Here is a 20187-nt window from a genome sequence, read left to right as displayed (position 1 = left end):
ATTGAGTGCTGACGACCCAAGAGGATCCGGGGGAGCTGGAGGGCGAGGTGGGTCGGGTGGGACATGCTCCATTGTCGGGGGACCAGAGCATTGGGGTCATCATTAGTCATGGCGGTGAGTGGCAGGAGGAATCGTAAAACAGGAGGAAGAAAGGTGAAAGTGGTGGTCAGGTGCCGTTGATAAAGCATGGTGAAAAAAACGGAAGTCATCGGAGTGGGGCGGCGGAGACGAGGTGGTCTAGAGCAGCGGCGCGTGGCAACGAAGAGCGGTGAAGTAGAAGGGCAAGTGTCGCCTCCGTCGCCGAGGAAGGTGTCGACACCGCAGGAGACCGGTTTCGAGTGGGATCCACTACCGAATCAGACTAAAACCGGGAAGTTGGGAAGATCAAGGATGGATGGCATAGCAATCCGAGCAGAGATCAAGATGATCAAGCTAGATTAACACTGGTGGATCTAGGAATCGTAGGGGTGGGGAGGAAGGAAGGTGGGGTACGGCATTTCGCCCATTACTACTCAGAGCTTTCACGGGTTGTGTGGTATCCACATTTGATTAGATACAGAGGCAGCGTGGCTGTCCAATGAAGAGGTGAGCATGCCTTTGGCGACTTTACATGATGTGAAAATAGATAGACGCTTTGTTTGGCTGACTGTGACGGGTGGCTGATGCTGATTTGCTGTGAGAGAAAAGTACCACTTGCTGATGCTGATTTGGTGTGAGAGAAAAAATATTGCTATTTGTTGCCAGCAGAACAAACAACAAAGTATCAGCTCGGCATGTGCTTAATGGCATGTTCTTTAAAACAAAAGTAGACCAAAGAGTCGAACATTTGCAATGAAACGGATTAAGGAGAATCTCGTGCTACCAGTGACATATGGAATGGTTTTATTAATTTTCCCTAAATTTAACCATCATCGGTTTCAGTTAGGAACTGTGGGTCAAATGCGTGCCAGCAGTTGTCTGAAACTGAACTATGATTATGGATAGTCAATGCTGAGCACTGATCGCCCCTAACATTATAGTATACGCAGATACATTACGATTCCTTGAGGGCATCTGCCGGAATCCATGGCAGCCAGACAGCCGCGGCCACAGCGCCTGCATCTTTGAGCCGAGCCCGTGACCTGCCGAGCCAAGCGGCTGCACGATGGGCGTCGAAACGATTCGGAGGAGAAGATGCTGCGGCGCTCTGTCCAACCCGTTTGCACAAGCGTAACTCCAAGACGCGACGATCTGAAAGAACAGACGCAAAGCAAGTGTTCGACCCATGTACTTTTGAGTTGAATGATATACTCCCCTTGGAATGAGACGAACCATCCTACGACAACAGGAGTGAACGAAGGATTCAGTTCTGAACCTACCGCTCGGTTAATCCGCTACAGGTTTGCTTGGGACCATTTGCAGGATGCAGCTCCAGTGTGCACACATGCAGAGGATGCCACAGTGGTTTGCCAGTGCCGGTGTAGCGTCTGCAGTTCAAAGTGCTTCCAGTCCAAGCAGTGGCAATTCAGCGAGAACGCTGGATCCTAGCCAGGAGAGAACGGTGGCAAAGGTCAGAACATAAAGGTGTGCATCTAAAGTACTATTTCTTTTTTTAAAAAAAAAAAGGAAAATCTTTGTGGGACAAAATGGAAGCAAATTCTGGTAAGAAAATGTAATCCAAAGAGAGAATAAAGAAACCAGAGCACAAAAACTTTTTTTATACAGTAATAGCGTATCATGATATCAATATCAGTAAACCACACAAAAGGGAAATAAAAGGGACAAGGATGAACAACTAATAGTAGCTCTACTTTTATCTCTACTATTTCTAAAGCAAGCAATATTTTCTTAGTCCGTCAATCGGAATCCTAATCGGTGTCCGGACAAATTGATTCGGATTCTAATCGGAACCCGTACAAATCAATCAAAATCCAAATCGGAACACAAACAATCAATGTCTTGCACAATCAGAGCATGCATGGCCTGTATATGAAGTGAATGAACATAAAGTTGATGGTACTATGTAGATCTGTTATATTACACATAGCAACGCATATGCACTAGACTAGTTCAATTAAAAAGACAAATAGCCATCAAGGATTCAGCTTTAACAGTGGCGGAGACAAATGTGGAGTATAGAGGGCTTACTCCTCCCTCTATATGCACTCCTTCCTCGTTTTCCCTTTCTTCTCCTCCTTATGTTTTCATTGGAGTTCTTGGATAATAAGGGGAGGGGGCTTTGAGCCCCTGCACCATCCTCCTAAATCCGCCCCTAGCATCAACGCCATCGTATTTTAGCTACACCAGACGGGATAAGGACCTCAGTGATGTGAATTATTCAGACTATATATATTGCGCATATGCCATGAAATTTAACCATATTGTAGATGAAGTCATCACTGCCGATTGGGGCCGTTCTCTACCTAGGTAAGCCGGCTTCCTCTTAATGAAAAAAAACGGTGGAGCCGTTTCCTCCCCTGGTAGACTTTCAGTTACTTATTAATATATAGCTTTTGTAACAAAAATTGATGTCGTTATATTAGTATTTGCACTATAAAAAATCTCTTGACCCATGACAATTAAATTTCGTCACAGATCACTAAAAAACCGTCATAAAATAGTATCTATGACGATTTCAAATTGCGTCATGTATTGAGCATCACAGATCACACCTCGTGGCGTTTTTTAAATTTTTGTCACGAATTGCTTGATCCATGACGTTTTGAAATTGTCATAAAATGTCCCCAAGCTGTCCCCAAGCCCCTGAAGTCCAACCCAAGCCCATTTTCTATGACGAAAATAATCATAAACTATATAATTTTCGTTACAGATTCAATTGCCATGTCACACATTAATGACATGGTGAATATCGTGGTTGTTGACATGGATGGCAATGATGACATGTAAATTGACGTGGACAATGACATAGCTGCTGACATGGCATGTAACGTGGCAATCGATGTGGCATCAGCAGCACAGCCCATGAGTGGATGGGCCCAATTCAAAGTCGGTCACTAAATCAGATCTAATTTCAGCCCAAGATTAATTATCAGCTAACCAAATTTAGCTTTACACATGGCCCATTTATTAAAATGGAAATCACAATACGCTGTTACAACCCATCTTCAGAATTACAACACAAATTTTCACAAAATAAAAGAAAATATGTAGTGATATTTCATCATAAATTAGAAGGTAACAAAAAAAAGTAATGGATCAACCCCTTAGTTGACATCTTGACATTTTCAATCTCTTGCAATGGGGTGTGTTGTCCTCCCTCTCACCTTGTCTACTATCTCCCCCTCTGCATGAACCAGAGAAAACATGGGGACAAATTAAATGCTGAACATATGTGAATAAAGCAGGGAGACATGGAGAACTGAGACTAGACAGAACCAAAGAACATATAGTCCTGCAACACAACACTACTAATAAATAAGACAATCCACATAAATTAGTGCTATTATCCAAAGAGAAGCTCAAACATGAATAGATAAGATGCTTACTCTACAGAAGCTCTAACAGGGTCATGAAGCAGTCGCACAAAAGAAATTGTTAATGTGCCGAGCTTGTCAAGTAAACAGAACCAAAGAAATGACTAACCATTTGCTTAAACAATCATGCGTGAGAACCAAACAAAAAGATAAATAAGTAATATCCTTGAGCAAGCAGTACTTTGATTATTTCAAGAAAAGACCTTTCACAAATTAACATTAGCTGAGCTTGGCCATCATATCTAATTTGCTTCTGGATACAGATAACAGAGATGCACAAGAAAGCTAGAAGCTTGCAGCTGTCCAAAGCTCGTGAAAACACTACAGTAAACTAGTGCTATCAGAATATAAAGCTAAAACAAGTAGCTCGTGATTACTTGATTTTCAGCACCAGATTGTGTACTCACTTGAACCACTTGCACATAACAGAGCAAATGAGAGATCAAACGACGCAAGGACCATGAGTGAAAATTACATGAGAATTGAGGATCTCAGCTCACCTGGCAGAAGACGACCATAACAATTGTCAACCATCACCATGCAGTTTGGATTTTGCATCTGCCAGTCCAAACGCTGAAAACTATCAGCACATACAAAAGCTAATCATAAAAGGACAGTATCACATAGGAATAGAATGGATCGAAATCTATTAAGTCCGCGCATAGTTAAAACTTGTGTGCTATTGACAAAGAAATTACCTCTACTTTCATATCACCAACTGATTCTAAAAACCTTGCAACTGTCCGGAATATACTGAAAGAGTCAACTCCAATAAAAAACCTTTGCAGGCAATGCAAAATGGCAATAATTTTAGTTATGTGTCTAGAAACTTAACAACTCGAAGTTGAAAGAACAGAGAGGAAAATAGTAGATGAAGAAGCAATTATTTTTTTACTTAACCTGAATAGGAGATGCTGTCAGATGAGTTGCCAGCTACCTTCAATTAATACCTACTTAGTCTAGCAGCACAAGCTAAATTAGCTAGCAAGCAAGATACTAGTCATCATGCAAGCAAAGAGAGCACTCAATGCTAATGCAGAATAATTGCACAATACTATCCAATAAAAAAAACCCAATCTACTAGCAGTCTAGCACTAGCCTAACGCAGATCTGAACAACAAAAAAAAGATGAAGCGACACTCCACATTCAGGGACTTGTATTTGATTAAGCAGTAAAGACATGCTTGCTGTGTATACAAAAATCCACACTAGTCATTCCAGCGAGGCATTTCAACAAACAGTTGGGACACATATGTTTTAACTAAGACCACTAAGACCACGTATCCAATTAAATCACGCAAATTCTTGATCTGCACAGATGTTTAGAAACCACAAATTAAACTACTAAACCATGCTTGTATTTGGTCGGCCAACGAGAAGCAAATGATTCAACAATACCAAGAAGGGGAAGGGGAGGGGAGTTGGTCCTGCACACCACAGTTGACTAGGACGGGAGCCTCACTCTATTACCAGCCATGCGCCCCGCCTCTCCGTCGATGAGGGGCTGACTGCGTGGACCAAGGTCGTGGTGCCGCCACCGCGTTCCGCCTCCCCATCCTCTAGGGGCCGACGCGATGCGAGCTGCTGCCGCAGTGTCCCCGGGGCTCCACCTCCACCTCCACGGCTGCGTGCGCTGTCCTTCACCGCCACCGGGCGGTCCGGGCCAGGACTCCAGCCCGGAGAGCGGAGCGAATCTATTGCCCGGCCATGTGCCCGGCCCGCGTGGAGCTCGCGCTGCGCTCGCCCGGCCGGCGGAGTTCGCCCCGAGCAGATCTGAGGGGGTAGGGAGGGGGAAAGGAAGGGAGGGAGGAGGGTATGGGAGGAAGTGGAGATGCTGCCGACGGGTTAGGGGAACACAGGAGGGGGGAGTGGAGCAGCGCGGCGAGGCATGCGGGGAGCTTGGGAAACGAGAGGAGTGGCGGCCGGGAGTGGGTGGAGCAGGGTGCGTAGAGTAGAGGCGGCGGCGCGGTGCGCGGGAGGTGGAAGAGCAGCTAGGGCAATGGAGACTCGGCGACTCTTTTATACTGTGTGAGCGTGATACTAACCGTTGGATTGTGGATGAATGGTTAGAAATAATTGAGCCGAGAAGAGAAAGCCAGAAATGGCCCATAACTGTCTCATCTTAATATTTTTCTTTTTCATTTTTCATTTAGAGCACCCTGTGAAGTAACTTGTAAAATAAAATATCTTGAATACACAATACACTTTTGAAATATAATAGAGAATATCTAAGTTGTCATGTAGAAGTTTCAAAAAAATTTGAACAGATTTATTGTTTTCTATCAATTAAATGAATTTCTGCGTGTTTATCAAAAATAATTCCAAGTTGAACTATTTGCACCTCCAATAAGATTCCAAAAGTTATAAAAAATTATATTTGGAACTGTATGTTCCATTGTGGCACATGTCTTGGAGATAGATAAAAGTTCAATTATTTTTTAGGGACAATTCAATGTTATTTCTCTAAATTACCACATGATAATTACAATAATATCTAAAGTTTATCAGAAAAATCTACAAATTGATATGCCATTACATTTTAGGTCCATAAGCTTATAATAAAATTTTCATATAATTTTAATAAAGTGGCACTATACATTGTACACGAAATGATACATCTCTCTCACAGTCTCTTGTAATTCAAGTCAAAACTTTGAGATATGATTACCTCATAACATGTTCTAACTCGTATGCATCTCAAAATTGGACACCATCTTATGTTGACCATAACATTGAAGAATACCAAGTGACATTGGCATTTGTTATGCAAAAATATACTTTTCAATGGTCTATTTAGTTGGAATAAAACATGTCATATGAAAACAATTAAGATATAGCAATCAACATATAAAAAAAGCCAAAAAATAAAATATTCTGATTTTTAGAGAAATACAAAAAAAGAACCATCAAATTTGGAGCTCTTATGAGGGATAAATACCGATTACAAAATCTAACTCCGGATTAAAAAGAAAAAGATGAATCACACATGTGTTTTTCAATGCAGAGTCAAGTTTCAAAAGTATGTATAAACATTTATTATCGACGACCTTCACAAACGAAGGCCCGACGCACTGGTGGGGCGTCCTGGTCTTATGTTGGTGACCCATTTTCGAAACCCTCTTACTCCGCTTTTCTCTTTTTCTCCTATTCTAACTCCTCTGTCTAAGATACTATTAAAATAGTTTGCAACAGCTGTCATATACGAAGTAATAGCTCAATGATTAGTGCTTTGCTCGTTTAAGCCCGCGGTCGAGGTTCGACTCCCAGCGACTGCAGCTTCTTTTTATTGATAACAGCTACGGTTTGGACATGTCCAACGAAAACCTCCTGAGACGCCGGTGCGTAGCTACTTTTTCTTGATAACAGCTACGGTTTGGACATGTCCAACGAAGGCCTCCTGAGGCGCCGGTGCGTAGCTACGGTTTGGACATGTCCAACGAAGGCCTCCTGAGGCGTCGGTGCGTAATGGGGTTCTTAAGCGGGTCGGTGCATAATGGGGTTCTTGAGCGGATCGATAATGTAAAAAGGGGTAGAGGTAGACCTAACGAATTTCCTGAGGCGCCGGTGTGTAATGGGGTTCTTGAGCGGGTCGATAATGTTAAGGCGCCGGTGTGTAATGGGGTTCTTGAGCGGGTCGATAATGTTAAGAGGGGTAGAGGTAGACCTAAACTAACGTGGGATGAGTCGGTTAAGAGAGACCTTAAAGATTGTAATACTTCTAAAGAGATAGCTTTGGATAGGAGCGCTTGGAGCCTAGCTATCAATGTGCATAGGAGATAGAGCAATAGTATGGTTAACTAAGCTTTTTAATCTCATTTTTCAGTCAAACAAGATGCCGGAAGAATGAAGGAGAAGTATATTAGTACCTATCTTCAAAAACAAGGGCGATGTTTAAAGTTGTACTAACTACCGTGGGATTAAGCTGATGAGCCATACGATGAAGTTTTGGGAGAGGGTTATCGAGCATCGCCTAAAAAGAGTGACAAGTGTGACCCAAAACCAATTTGGGTTCATGCCTGAAAGGTCAACCATGGAGGCGGTTTTCTTAATATGACAATTGATGGAGAGATATAGGGAGCAGAAGAAAGACTTGCACATGGTCCTCATTGACCTTGAGAAGGCATATGACAAAGGACCGAGAAATGTCATGTGGCGGGCCTTGGAGAAGCACAAAGTCCCAACTAAGTACATTACCCTCATTAAAGATATGTACAAAGATGCGATGACGTTTGTCCGGACATGTGATGGCAACACCACTGACTTTCCTATTAACACAGGCCTACACTATGGGTCAGCATTGAGCCCTTATTTATTTGCTTTTGTGATGGATGAGGTCACAAGGGATATATAAGGTGAGATCCCTTGGTGTATGCTCTTTGCTGATGATGTGGTGCTAGTTGACGAGAGTAGGGCAGGGGTTAATAGGAGGTTAGAGCTGTGGAGACGCACGTTAGAGTCGAAATGGTTCAGACTTAGTAGGACCAAGACCGAGTATATGATGTGCGATTTTAGCGCGACTAGGCATGAGGGGGGAGACGTTAGTCTAGATGGGCAAATGGTGGTCCAGAAGGATACTTTTCGGTATTTAGGATCAGTACTACAAAAGAATGGCGACATTGATGAAGATGTTAGGCATAGAATTTTAGCTGGCTGGTTGAAATGGTGTGGCAGAAACACCTGAATTATCCCGTCTCAAGTTCGCTGGCCATCACCATAAAGGCAACACCGACACAAACGCACTTCAAACGGAACAATTATTGGTCTGTAGGCTAACGTCCCGATACAACCACCGGTTCTCGGATCGAACAAGCATACCCCGCACGAAGCCGAGTCTAGAGATATTAGAACCACATATTTTACAACACAAGCACAACAGTTATTACAAACCAGCTCAACGCCAAATTACAGGTCCAAACTTAGTAAAACAGTTATACAAGCCATAAGTTTAGAATTCAGAGTTTAAAGCAGCGGAAAGAAACCACGACGGCTACAACACGTCGCAAAAGCATACCAAGCTAGTACAAGCAATGTATCACTCATCGGGGTCATTGCTGGCCGAAAACGGATCCCATTCTACAGACCAGCCAGTAGGCAAAGAGCAGGGCCAAGACAGACTAGCGATCTGGTCCACAAAACTCATACCTGAAAAAGGTTTCAACAGTAAGGCTGAGTATTCTAATACTCAGCAAGACTTAACCGTCAATGGGTATACATAGCTCACCTAACTAGACTATGCAGGGTTCTGTGAGGCTCTGGTTTTCCTTTTGTTGAAAAGCAATAAAGAATAGGTCCTTACTTTCAAATTTTAGCTTTCAAGATTCTAGTTGATTAACCATTCTACGTAAGCAACTACTATTCAACCATGGTAGAACTTTAAGCAAACATCAAGATTGATCATAATAATATTGCTCTTATTACTCTGTGTGGCAAAGAGATCAAGCAGTCCCAAACCGTGAGAAGCGGACGATTCGAATCGAATTTGTTAACCTGGCCAGGCAGACCTAACACACACGTTTGGAACACCGTTGGGTATTTCCCAAACAACCATTTACCTTTCTTTCCGGCTTGTGGATAGGGTCACTCTCCCCGACTACAAGGCACCAACCTCGTCCCTGTAGCCGCGGTGTCGCGCAACATAAACATAAATAAAACCTATCCCTAAGAGAGAGTGAAAGGTATATCCACTCCCCGGTCCAATCGGCTACTAGGCTTACCGCGTACTATATTTACGGCATGTGGCTAGTACGTTCAAAAACTTAACCAGCACTATCACACACCGCGACCTTAGCAAGTTCATCAACACAGACGAGGTCTCACACAAGGTCATGATATCGAACATGGCCCCGTCCGTCGTCCTTATATTGATAGCAGAAAGTAAACAAGCAATTCCTATAGAGCTCGTGAGTGACAGGCAATCACTCGACTTTTACCGGTCCTATAAGCTTAGCAATTATTCGAACTTAGGTCTAGTGTTCAGTATATAGGTTCCTAGAATCATGCATCTAGGGTTTCAATTCAAATCCTAAGAACTGCAAATGCACAAGTAAGTAACAACGATAAATTGTAATAATTTGAAATCTGGGTTATGTCCGGGGCTTGCCTTCTCGGTAGTCTCTAGCTAGGTTAGCCTTAGACTCTTCCGGACTTTGGTCCGGGGCTTCAGTCAATATAGCGGCATTCACCTGGGCTTTGGGATCACCTTCTTCGGACTCCGGGATCAGCTCGTACGTCCCGTCAGCTAGAACAGTCGTATCTATATGTGATGCAAGAACAATACTGTAAACATACACACGATAAGGTGAAGCTGCAGCTAACACTAAGCAAACCAAATTAACACACACATGGGCAGTCATTTATGGAGTAGATAACTAATATTTCTAACTACACAAGGCATCATGATCAACAGCACAAAAGAAGCTCACTAACTTCATAAACAAATTGTAGTAGATTCCTATAGCTTGCAATTCATGGTTTGCTAATAAATACCTAACTCAGCACACATTCAGTAGTAAATTCAGAAAAAATTAAATCAAACATAAGGTAAACAGAGTAACAATCCTGCAAATTTCATACCAAATCATGCAGCCATTTATTCAGAACAATTCATTTATTCAGACAACTCATAGAACAAGATTGAATTACACAGGTTAGACCAGAGCAAATTTGAAGCTAGAAATTTAAAAGCAAGTGTACACAGATCTAACTTAGCTACTGTAAATTTTTCAGGATTTATACTGTAGATAATTAATTCTGAGAAAATAAACAAAACTGACAGAAATCTAACAAGATTCATTTTTAGCTTCTATTATAGTCATGAACTGTTGTTCAAACTTTATGAACAAGCTGATCTATTCAAAATGAACACTCAGAAATATTTGCATGATTTATTATGAATAGAAACTATTTACCAAAATTAAAGTCTACTTAATAAGCATTAAATTAAAGAAATAATTAAACAGATCAAAAATTACCCACATTTGGGCAACAATAATTTTTTAGTAATATATGATCATGGAAAAAGTTTTACACACAGAACTTTAATATTTCTACCAGCACAAATGAATTAACAAAACTAGTATATTCAAGAATCTTGAAACTTTGACCTAGCTAATGATGTTAAAAAGGTTTCAAATTTTTACGAGACACTAGTAACACTACAAGACACAATCAAGCCAAAAATCACATGCAGTTAATGAGTAGAACTCATGGAACAAATAAAGTCTATTTATTCTTTCCTTTTTCTTGGATTAAAATACAGACCAAAAATGAAGATATGCATGTAACAAAACTTGTAGTTATTGTAACAAGGATTCCAAAACATTTGGGTTTGTATTTTTTTATTTTTCTACGAATTTCTAGGTATTTTCAAAGTTCATAGCAAGAAAAAGAGCTTTTGCAGATAGACCCTTGGAAAGTTTTGAACTTAAGCAAATAGGTCCCTGGGGTTTTTAGCTCCTTGTAGATAGGCCCTTGGCCATGGCTGTCGACAGAGGAGATGAAGGTCGGCCAAATCCGGCGAGGGGGATCGGCGGCGGCGAGAGTGGAGTGGTCAGGGAGCTTGAGTAGCTCGAGGCGCACCTGTAGATGCCCGGGATCGAGGTCGGGGTGGCCGGGAGTGATGGCTCCGCGAGCTCCGGCGATCGGCGGCGGTCGGTGGAGGCGGAGGCGGTGCTCCGGTGAGCTAGAGCGGAGGAGATCAGGCCGAGGAGGACCAGTGAAGCAAGATGAAGGTGCTGGTGGGTTCGATTTAGGTCGAGCCCTGGCGGAGGGGTGGCTCCACTTGCGAGCAGGGGCGGCGGTGGTGTTCCGGGGTCTAGGGTTGGGGAAATGGCGAAAGGGCGAGGGGAACGGGTCGAGGGGCTTCTTGTAGTGTCGATGCGCGCAAGAGATAGGGCTCTGGGGCTCTGTCCCGAGCTCTCCACGGCGACGGCGAGGTGGCGGCCGGCGGTGGTCTTCTGGGCGCGTGGCGGAGCGAGCAGAAGACACAGCGCGAGGCAAAAGCGGCGGTGAGGGTTCGGGCGTGACGCGTGGGGAAGCTCAGAAGCAGGAGGTGGCTCGGGGGCCCTCCTTCGGCGGCGGGTGGCGTGGTTCAGCACTGGCGGCGAGAGGAATAGAGAGGCAGGCAGGAGGTGGAAGACAGAGGACTAGTTTGCAATTTCAGAAATTCCAGGGACTCCACTGTAAAACAAAGATAACTTTTAATCTAGGGCTCAGATGGAAAAGTGCCCAACATGAAAATTGCTCACTTTTTCAAGATCTACAACTTTGATGTTGTGCAAAAATTTATTTGATCAAAGGTTAAAGAGTTATTTTTGAAAACATAAGGAGGATTTGAATTCAAAGGACTTTTGTCTTTTTCGAGGCAAATTCACTTTAAATCTAGACTAAAAAGTAAAGTTTGCTGCCATGTAATGATTACCTTGAATTTTTCAAATAAACCCTCCACAAAAGCAATATTTGCTCTCCCTATTCAAATAAACTATAGAAAAGACCTTACATTAAATCATAATTACACATTTGACCTTATAATTTTGCAATAAGGTCCTTGATCAAGTAAAATGAGCACATGATGCATAAAATGAATGCATTCCTATTGTGCAGACACCTAGGGTGTCACAAATGACGGCAAGCTTATGGCATCATTTGTGACAAGAGGGTGCCACAAAAGCTAAAAGGCAAATTCTATAGGACAACGATTCGTCCGGCGATGTTATACGGTGCTGAATGTTGGCCTACAAAAAGGCGACATGTCCAGCAACTGAGTGTAGCAGAGATGCGGATGTTGCGGTGGTTTTACGGGCACACAAGGAAGGATAGAGTCCAGAACGAAGTTATTCGGGATAGGGTCGGGGTGGCACCAATTGAGGAGAAACTTACCCAGCATCGGCTGAGATGGTTTGGACATGTCCAACGAAGGCCTCCTGACGCGCCGGTGCATAATGGGGTTCTTGAGCAGGTCGATAATGTAAAGAGGGATAGAGGTAGACCTAAACTGACGTGGGATGAATCGGTTAAGAGAGACCTTAATGATTGGCATATTTCTAAAGAAATAGCTTTGGATAGGAGCGCTTGGAGACTAGCTATCAATGTGCCTGAACCTTGAACTTATTTCTTTCGGATTTCATCTCTAGCCTACCCCAACTTGCTTAGAAAAAAAGCTATGTTGTTGTTGTTGTTGTTGTTGTTGTTGTTGTTGTAATGAGCAGATAAAACCATACAGTGCCCTTATACCCTTGTTCGATTCTATGTGCTTCACTTTTTTTAGTGGGAGGTCATCGGTTCGGCTCTTCCTTTGCCCCATTTTTTTTCCGTTCTATACTCAATAATGGGCTGAAACTTTAAACAAAAACAATAATAACGTTCAATATTATAAAAAAGTAATCCCTCCGTTCTTAAATATATGACACCATTGACTTTTTTTCTTCGTTTGACTATACGTCTTTTCTATAAATATTTATGCAAATAGCCAAATCTTCAAGTTAGATTCCAGAGACTCTTGATAATAGACGTAAAAGTACTCATTTCACTTCATTTAACTAACTGATTAATTAAATAATATTGGTCAAAGTTGAAGAAAAAAGTCAATGGTGTTATATAAAAAAGAACGGAGGGAGTAGCTATGTAGTGTAGCAATAAAACTTCTCTTTTATTGAGAGAGATTAAGGGGTCAATTCTCCCATCATTTGTTTCTTTTATTTATTTTTTGTCACATTTAGTAGCCTCTAATCATATAAAAAATTATATAGTTTTGAATTTCCATATAATATTTTTTCTTACTCATATAAACTTGAAATTTGGATACACCCTTGCCTAGTGTAGCAATAAAACTTCTCTTTTGTTGAGAGAGATTAAGGGGTCAATTCTCCCATCATTTGTTTCTTTTATTTATTTTTTGTCACATTTAGTAGCCTCTAATCATATAAAAAATTATATAGTTTTGAATTTCCATATAATATTTTTTCTTACTCATATAAACTTGAAATTTGTATACACCCTTGCCTTCACCTTCCTATCAATAAGTACTGTAAATTTAGGTTGTCACTTGTTATGAAAAAATGGTTTTCATTTTAAAAGAACTAATTAAGCCACTCTCGTAAAATAACTTGCAAAACAAATTATCTTAAATATACCAATATATTTTATCATTTAATAGAAAATTTTTCTATATCCCTTTTCCTTTTTTTTCCTCCCTAGCATTGCACCCACATCATTATGTATTGCTTGCCCTCATGTTGATCCATGACGAATTTTATAGAATGTCACTACGCAGTGGGCCGGATCATGACGAAATTGATAAAACGTCATAAAGTTTTGGGTAGAACCCACAACTTCAGATCCGTGACAGAAATCAGAGAATCGTCATAGATGGTGCGTCATTGTGACGTTTTTTAAAAATATCACAGAAAATTCGTCATAGATTAACAGATTTCTTGTAGTGTTGAAAATACTTTATGATTATAATTTTGTATTGCATAGTGACATATGATGGAATTGATCAAAGTCTTGTCCTAATAAAATAAAATACATATTGTAAAAAAATAGAGGAAGTGCGATTTTGTTATTATTTGTCGCTCTAGTCCACTGTAAATGATAGCAATAACTTCCCTACAATGAGCCGTAATTTTATCCATATATACGGCTGCAGGCATCTTTTCCATGCTTATCACACATCAATTAGACCGTATAGCGTGAAATCTTATAATCCTTTTTTTTGTAGTATACAGTGTCAATGAACTCTTGTTCAATGACATGTTGCTCAAATGTAGTGCTATATGCAAGCAATTTTATTTTTTTAGAAAAAAGTTAGTATCAGTTCTTGAATCATCCATTTAATTTAAATTCTGATTGCACAATCCTATCTTCTTAGACGAGACTTTCAAAATATGATACCCCACATGCATATATTTCAGCGATATTTTTTAGAATACATAAATTGCTCTACGTAAAATGGAAAATGCATATTCATCCGCGCCAATAGCACGCGTGGCTGAAACTGTCAAACTGATCTTTTACATGCGCTCAAATTTATTTTCCCTTTTTAAAGAGGATCAAATTTACTAGCTACGCTAAATTTGATCCTTGTCATATTTAAAAGATTGCTTTAAAATCAAAAGAAAAACTGCCCAAGCGAAAAGATTGCTGCTCTCTTTGCTTCACGCCTTCACCCGTCTGGTGACAAGAGGACAAGAGGTCGATGACGCCGCCAACAGAGGAAAGCATGGAACTGCTCACTTTTACCGCGCGCGCTGCGGGAAAAGAGGCGCTCGCCCTCGCACAGGAGTGCTCCGCTGGCCGCTGCAGAGGCCAGAGGCTGCAGCCTGTGCGCGTCGATCTTTGCAGCCCGCGGGCAGGAGGGCGCCCCCATGGAGACGGAGACTGGCGCGACGCCCGCGCGGCTTCTTCCAGCTCCTTCGGCACTTGCAATTCACATCTTCCAGTATTTTTTTATAAAAAAACATCTTCTACCTATACTGTAATTTTTTTATTACTGCAACTCACGCATACGTCCTCCGTTTCTACAGTTCTGGTGATCGCCTCACCTATTCGGTAGGGTTGGGATTTTTCTACCACTACTATTTAACAATGAGTAGGAGGAGACTTGATGAGCATGATGTTGGAGTGGAGAGAATTTGTTTGCACGATGAATCCCTGATGAAGACGAGCACATCTCGTCGCCTAGTAGCATGTGCCATGACGATTTGGGTCAATGCCTAGCTGCTGCTCGTACCTCAGCTCAGCTCCATACATGCCCCGGCGAGTTGCAACGGCCGGGTGCGATGAAGTGCAGTGTCTTTTGCCGGGGGGGGGGGGGGGGCACGGACGAGAGAATGCAAAATGAAGCAAAGTTTTTTCTGCTCTGCTCATGAATACAACACGGAGTACATAATAAATCAGTAAAGAAATAATGGATACACACATGTACTGTACTACGGAATACGCCATCACGTTGTCAATTCGCCAACACGGCCGTACTGTGCGCAATGAAGAAACCGCGAGATACGCGCACACCACGCGAGCGCGCAGAGGATCCGGGCCAACAAGGGCGTAGGCAGAGGCTCACCTCGGAAGAATCCAGGCCCCGTTTGGATGACACTAGCACAACTAGCACAAATTTTTTTTTGCGAAATACTAAACGAAGTTTATTTACAAAAAATTTTACAAATGAGTGTAACTTTTCGCGACAAGCCTAATGACGATAATTAATCGATGATTGACTACAGTGATGCTACAGTAACCAATCTCTAATCGTGCAATCAAAAACCTCATTAGATTCGTCTCGCGACATAACATAGGGATTGTAGAGTTAGTTTTACAAACTGCCTTTATTTAGTACCTCTAATTATTGGTCAAAATTTGTGTTACTCATGCTACTGGAGTAACCAAACAGGCCCCAAAACAAAACAACACCCCCAAAATTTTCTTGTTCCACCCCCTGTACGTTCCCCTATTTTCACCTGCACTTGAAACTTTGTGCAAAATAGTTCTCGGAAGGGACCTCTGACATGGCAAAATTCACAAGCGATCCTCTCGCTCCAAAGCGGTCCTACAAAACCCTGCCTCTCCCTCTCCACTCCTCTCCATCTCTACTACAGTGGCCGCCTCTCCTCCCCCATCTTCTTCCCCTTCTCTTCTGGCAAGAACACAAGCAAAAAGAAGATCAGAGATTCTTTTCTTGGCGTCTGGAATAAAAGTAAGTAGATGAGAAGCTAGTAGGGAAGGGAGGAGGAGATGCAAACGGAGACTAGAACCACGAAGCAATAGAGCAATATCAGTAGATTACTCACTCTGCAATCCTGCGGCATTAGCGTGTACGACCAAGCAGCGTGGTTCTTGGGCACTATAGAAAGATGCCAAGATTCGACCTCGCTGCATCCATGCTTCTCTGCTCAGAGGACAGCACCGCCATTTTCGACCTTGAGGAGGAGAGCGAGGACATTTCGTGGGTTCTTCGGCCGCCGTCGCGCCACGCCGACGCTTCTTCTGGGTTCTTGCTGATTGACTTTCCGCTGCAGTCGGAGAGCTTCATCGATGAGCTCCTGGAGAGGGAGGAGGGGCACCTGCCCATGGAGGGCTACGCCCAGCGGCTCCTGCAGCAACCTGGCGGGTTGGATTTGGTGGCCGTCAGGAGCGCCGCCATCGACTGGATTTGGAAGGTGACCCATTTCCCTGCTTATTTCACTGATTCGTGGTGTTAAGGATGCGATGCGGAGAATCTGGATGAAAGTTGTCTCCTTTAATGCCTCATTGTGCTGTCTGTTCTTGATTTGGTACTTGTTGATTTACCTGTCCTCAGCGTGATTGATCGAATCTGTTCTTTGTAATGTATATATGGTGAATAGGTCCATGAGCATTACAAGTTCGGACCTTTGACGGTTGTCTTGTCTGTGAACTACCTAGATCGGTTCCTCTCTTTGTTCGATCCTGCGGTAAGGACTCTGCATTTTTTTCTTCTTGTCCAAGTCCGGGTAGCTTGATTTTGCTGAGATAAATGCCAAGTCATTTTGCAAATGCTTCTGATTGCAGCTAGGGGAAGCTTGGGTGACACAACTCTTAGCAGTGACTGTATTGTCCTTGGCTGCAAAAATGGAGGAAACTATTGTCCTAGATCCTTTAGACTTGCAGGCAAGTGCAGTTATAGATTATGCGACACATCTTCATATATTATGTGTTTTCTCATTTCTCAAGTTGTTGAAGTCAATGGCTTGATAGGTGGTCGATGCGGAATATGTATTTGATCCTACGACTGTGCACAGGATGGAGCATTTGGTGCTCAATACCCTGAGTTGGAGGATGCAAGCTGTGACTGCTTGCTCATTTATTGACTATTATCTTCACAAATTCAGTGATGGTGATGCAGTATCCGAAATCGTACTTGCTCGCTCAATTCAACTTATCTTGAGCACATCTAAAGGTATGATTCTTAGTACAAGTGTGTGTACCCTTCAGCACTTGTTTAGTAGAATGAGATGGTGATCAATTCCTAAAGATGGGCAAATTTTGGTCTGCAGCTGCTGAATTCATGGCATTCAAACCGTCAGAGATTGCCGCAAGTGTGGCTCTTGTGGCATTGGGGAAATATGACAGTTCAATACTTGAGAGTGTGGTGACTTGTTGCAAACAATTAAGAAAGGTATTGCATATACGTCACCACAGTCCACAATCCAGAAATGCAATATGGTTTGTTGGATTATAGAAAGTAGGATATTAAAGTTGTTAGCTTATGCCTTGATTTCAATTATGAAGTTCTTAGCTTATGCCTTGATTTCAAGTATACTTCGATGCTTCCTGATCTGCCTGCATGCACTCATACAATGTAGGAGAGGATATTAGGATGCTATGAAGTGATTCAAGAAAAGATTGTTATGGGAAACATTATTCTCAAGTCAACTGGCTCTCCCGTTTTCCCCGAGCAGCATAGCCCCATAGGTGTGCTGGATGTAGCTGCATGCGAAAGCCAACAAAATGATGGTGTCAGTGTAGGAATGGCTCTAGTACGCGATGAAGCTCCATCAGCAAGCAAAAGGAGAAGGATTTGCAGATGATTGGTCTCATGGCCAGGTGCTTCACTCTCCAACTATTGCTTCAAGCATGTCAATCTAATTCAGCCACTCGGAAGAATTGGTATGTCCAGGCTGTTTTGAGGATTCAAAGAAGCAAGAGAAAATATGGACCGTGTTTGCCCCCCCCCCCCTAATGGCAAAAGCCAATTGACTTGCAGCGGAGTTTTAGCTTTTTCGCAGTTTACATGAGTCTTGGGCGTGCAAAACTATTTGATGGTCCGGTGATGGTATTGGTTATTGGCTGATTGGTTGAGGTAGATAGCGGAATTGAACCATGAACTCCGAGTGCTGTAGAGATGAGAGTTCTTTTGTTGCATTTTGTATTCATGCTCACTTCTTTGCTTTTGTGATAACCTGGGAGAGGGATGCTTTGATGTGGGTAATGGAAATACAAGGAAGAAAACAAAAACAAATTGAGGAGGAAAGTTATGTCTTGGTTCCTTAAAATGTTAATGAATTTGTTGGAACTATCTAATGATAGGCTGCTACAAGGCTTGGCTTGTTTCACTTATATCTAGTAAACCCCATTAAAGAAAGAAAACTAGTTCGGATATTTTGTTCTGCTGCTCAAATAACCGAGAAACAAGAGCACACAAAAACAGGTTGTAACCTTGTTCCTTTTCAAGCTGAAGCTCAAGATCTAATTCATGCAGTGTATGAGCAAGCATTCTGCATCTTCGTCATCCCCCACCATGTTGGTGTATGCTAAGATGGTAATGCTCAGAGCAATACAATAGTCAGCCAGTGGGACATTTTTTTTTAGAAAAGTCGTGTTACATAATGATTTATCAGTGGGACATTGCAGTCAAGGTGCATCCGCACCCTTGCAACTTGTGCTAGTTCCAAGAGAAAATTGCTTGTTCAATCTTTCGTAAATATTTCCACGCTCTGTATTAGTTAGTGCAAATGTTCTTGATGTTCAGGCATGAACCCCTGCCCCAAGTGTATGTTCTTGACTGGTGTTAGATCCACCATCCTGACCTGTCAGTAACATAATCTTTCACCAACGCTTGTCCTGCACTGTTAATTCATCCACCAGCGCCCCCACCGGGCTGCATGCATCTTCAAGCAGAGTGGCTTGCCCCAGTTGCCACTCCGGCACCTGCCCTCATTGTTCAGTATCGGCCTGTGTCTGTGTGCAGCGTGCGTGCCATAATCAGTTGTGGCCATGCTGCCCCAACCTGGCATCCTACGCAGGCTTCAACGCCACCGGTGGCGACGGATCCCGGCCACCCGCCGCCGCCGGCCCCTGCCCCTCGCCGTGGCCCACGGCGGAGCCGCTGCCATGGGGAATTGAATCTGCCCCGGGGCCATGACGACGGGATCGCGGCTGGTCAGGCAGCTCGCAAGCCCCGGATTGCGATGTTATCAGCGGATCCTGCCGCTGCAATTCTCTGGCGAAGCTTGTGTCCTGATGCCGATCGGCACATGAAATTGGTGTGTCCCGTAGTGGATTTACCATTGCCTTATCCGAGCATTCGAAACCACTGGAGACAGAAAAAAAAAGTCGAGAGGATTGCAAGCTCTGAAAGGGCCAGATGAAATCTCTGCGACAGCTACGCTAACCAGATCACGACCGAGCTGCTCGGGGCGAGGGAGCAAGGTTTCTCGAGCCTGTACCTAGACGACGGCCGGCCTCTGGGCCCAGCGTGTACTGCGTATACGTACGTACACGTGATGGACTGACGAACATGGCTTGTGATGCGACGGTGGCTTTTTTTTGAACGATAATGGTGGCTCATATTCATATATGGCTATGATTGGTAAAGAACATGGCGCGTTTGGATAGCCGTCAAATCAAGTTTATACAAAAAAACGAACGCCCGCATGAAGTACTAAATAAAATATTTGCAAAATCTTTTTAAAGATGGGTGTAATTTTTCGCGACGAATCTAATGGCAGTAATTAATTGATGATTTGCTACAGTACATATCCTCTAATCACGCGGTCAAAAGTCTCATTAGATTCGTCTCGTGATTTACACGGGGGTGTGGAGGTAGTTTTATAATTAGATTTTATTTAATACTCTAAATTAGTGGTCAAAGATGCAAAAAAAATTTCACGAAAGTTTGGATCAGAAATCGTCCTCTCTCGTTTCTTGTTGTGAGAAGAGCAGAGCTTTTTTTTAGTTTTTTTTTTGAAATAATGAAGCA

At 42.7% G+C, this 20187-nt stretch overlaps 1 protein-coding gene and 2 long non-coding RNA genes across 3 annotated transcripts; 1 reads left to right on the top strand and 2 right to left on the bottom strand.

Moving 5' to 3' along the window:
• Positions 1-940: 940 nt before the first annotated feature.
• On the bottom strand, positions 941-2463 carry LOC120703575. The gene is made up of 3 exons (XR_005687082.1): positions 2357-2463; positions 1359-2277; positions 941-1230 (listed from the first exon to the last, which is right to left on the bottom strand). It is a non-coding gene; the product is annotated as an uncharacterized LOC120703575 (long non-coding RNA).
• Positions 2464-2994: 531 nt separating this feature from the next.
• LOC120703574 lies at positions 2995-5460 on the bottom strand. Its single transcript, XR_005687081.1, has 2 exons — positions 3974-5460; positions 2995-3283 (listed from the first exon to the last, which is right to left on the bottom strand). It is a non-coding gene; the product is annotated as an uncharacterized LOC120703574 (long non-coding RNA).
• Positions 5461-16048: 10588 nt separating this feature from the next.
• LOC120703573 (cyclin-D3-1-like) lies at positions 16049-18525 on the top strand. The gene is made up of 6 exons (XM_039987691.1): positions 16049-16627; positions 16814-16900; positions 16998-17096; positions 17184-17385; positions 17483-17604; positions 17792-18525. Exons 1-6 carry the CDS (start codon positions 16322-16324, stop codon positions 18014-18016), a joined length of 1041 nt encoding a protein of 346 aa, XP_039843625.1. The 5' UTR covers positions 16049-16321; the 3' UTR covers positions 18017-18525.
• The last annotated feature ends 1662 nt before the right edge of the window (positions 18526-20187 follow it).

This window comes from Panicum virgatum, chromosome 4K (assembly GCF_016808335.1).
Source record: "Panicum virgatum strain AP13 chromosome 4K, P.virgatum_v5, whole genome shotgun sequence".
NCBI lineage: Eukaryota > Viridiplantae > Streptophyta > Magnoliopsida > Poales > Poaceae > Panicum > Panicum virgatum.
The sequence above is the reverse complement of the archived record's forward strand: the minus strand, read 5'-3'. Positions and strand labels throughout refer to the sequence as shown.